Source organism: Plasmodium reichenowi, chromosome 14 (genome assembly GCF_001601855.1).
Source record: "Plasmodium reichenowi strain SY57 chromosome 14, whole genome shotgun sequence".
Taxonomy (NCBI): domain Eukaryota; phylum Apicomplexa; class Aconoidasida; order Haemosporida; family Plasmodiidae; genus Plasmodium; species Plasmodium reichenowi.
This window is the reverse complement of record NC_033659.1, coordinates 643,247-644,847: the sequence shown is the minus strand read 5'-3', so window position 1 is coordinate 644,847 and position 1,601 is coordinate 643,247. Positions and strand designations below refer to the sequence as shown.

At 16.8% G+C, this 1,601-nt stretch overlaps 1 protein-coding gene across 1 annotated transcript; it reads left to right on the top strand.

Moving 5' to 3' along the window:
- Positions 1-388: 388 nt before the first annotated feature.
- Positions 389-1,316, top strand: PRSY57_1416200 (prefoldin subunit 2, putative; the record flags this gene model as incomplete). Its single annotated transcript, XM_012909779.2, has 4 exons — positions 389-528; positions 675-798; positions 1,018-1,091; positions 1,211-1,316. The coding sequence occupies 4 exons, from the start codon at positions 389-391 to the stop codon at positions 1,314-1,316; spliced, it is 444 nt and encodes a 147-aa protein (XP_012765233.1).
- Positions 1,317-1,601: the final 285 nt, after the last annotated feature.

The window sequence follows — 1,601 nt, the reverse complement described above, 5'->3', positions numbered from 1 at the left end:
AGAATAAATAGTCAATATTCAAATATAAAAATTATATATATTAAATAATACCTTGTTATATTTATATAGTTCTTTTAATATATATTCTTATAAAAAAAAAAATAAAAAAAAAAAAAAATAAGCATATGCACAAGATCTATATAATTTAATTTAATTTTTTTTTTTTTTTTTTTTTTTTTTTTTTTTACATTAATAAGTTTATATTGAATTTATAAAATTTCTTTTATTTATATTTATAATTTTTTTTTTTTATATATATTTTGAAAATTATTGTAATAATAATATAATATAATATATATATTTATATTAGATGTATTTTTATTTTTATTTTTTTTGAATTATATATAATAAAATAAAATAATTTAACTTCAATGAAATATAAATAAAAATGGAAACTAAGAGTAATGTTGAATCACCTAATATAATGGAACCAAAAGAATCTAAATTAACATATGAACAAATTGAAAAAGATAGAGTTCAGTTAGTTTCAAAAATAGAAGAATTATATCAAGATGTAGTTGAACACAAGTATGAGAAGGATAAAATATAATTTTTTTTTTTTTTTTTTTGTACATTTATTGAAAATATGTTAATTATATTATGTATAGTTAATAGGGAATATTATTTTTTTAATGGTTTAAATGAACTTTTATTTTTTTATAACAATTTTGTAGATTAGTGCTTGAAGCGTTGGAAAATGTACCATCAGATAGAAGGTGCTACAGAATGGTTGGAGAAGTTTTAGTTGAAAGAACAGTCGGGGAAATTAAGCCAGCTTTGTTGGACCATAAAAATAAGGTATATATATATGCATATTTTATTTGAATATACGTAATAATACTATCTATGTTTTGATTTTTATAATTTTTACATTAAATTATAAGCCTTAAATAAATATATACATATTTATACTTTGTTCTTATATTGAAAATGCATTACTTATTTAAAAATTTAATTTTTTTTTATATTTGTCCTATTTGAATTTATATATATCTATATTTTTTTTGTAATTGTTAGGTTGAACAGGTTATAGCTGAATGTCAAAAACAATTAGACCAAAAGAATAATGAAATATCAAATTTTATAAAAAGGTAATTATTAATTTTCTTTAAATATAAGTACATGCTGAATATATTAACTATTTAATTCGTATTGGTATGATTTATATGTGGAAATATAATAATATTTCTTTTTTCTTTTTTATTTATAGTGCTAAGGCGGGAAATCTTCCAGGCGGTATCATAAACGGAAATCCGTCTGAAGATACCAATAATTTAAATGATAAAGAAAAAAAATCAGACGGTATTATATTTTAATAATATAATATATATATATATATATATATATATATATATATGTACATATATGTACATATTATTAACATAATTATTTATTCATTGATTTAATTAATTATATTTTATCTTTGTTTTAATATGTGTTTATATATTTGTTTATAAAAATAATGAACAAGAAATCATTTTAAAATTAAATAAAATGATTTTATTGGTGAAGGATACACATTATATATATAATCTGTTAATATTAATGATAATTCATTTTTTTCTTTTTTTTTCACATGTGATTATATATATATATATATA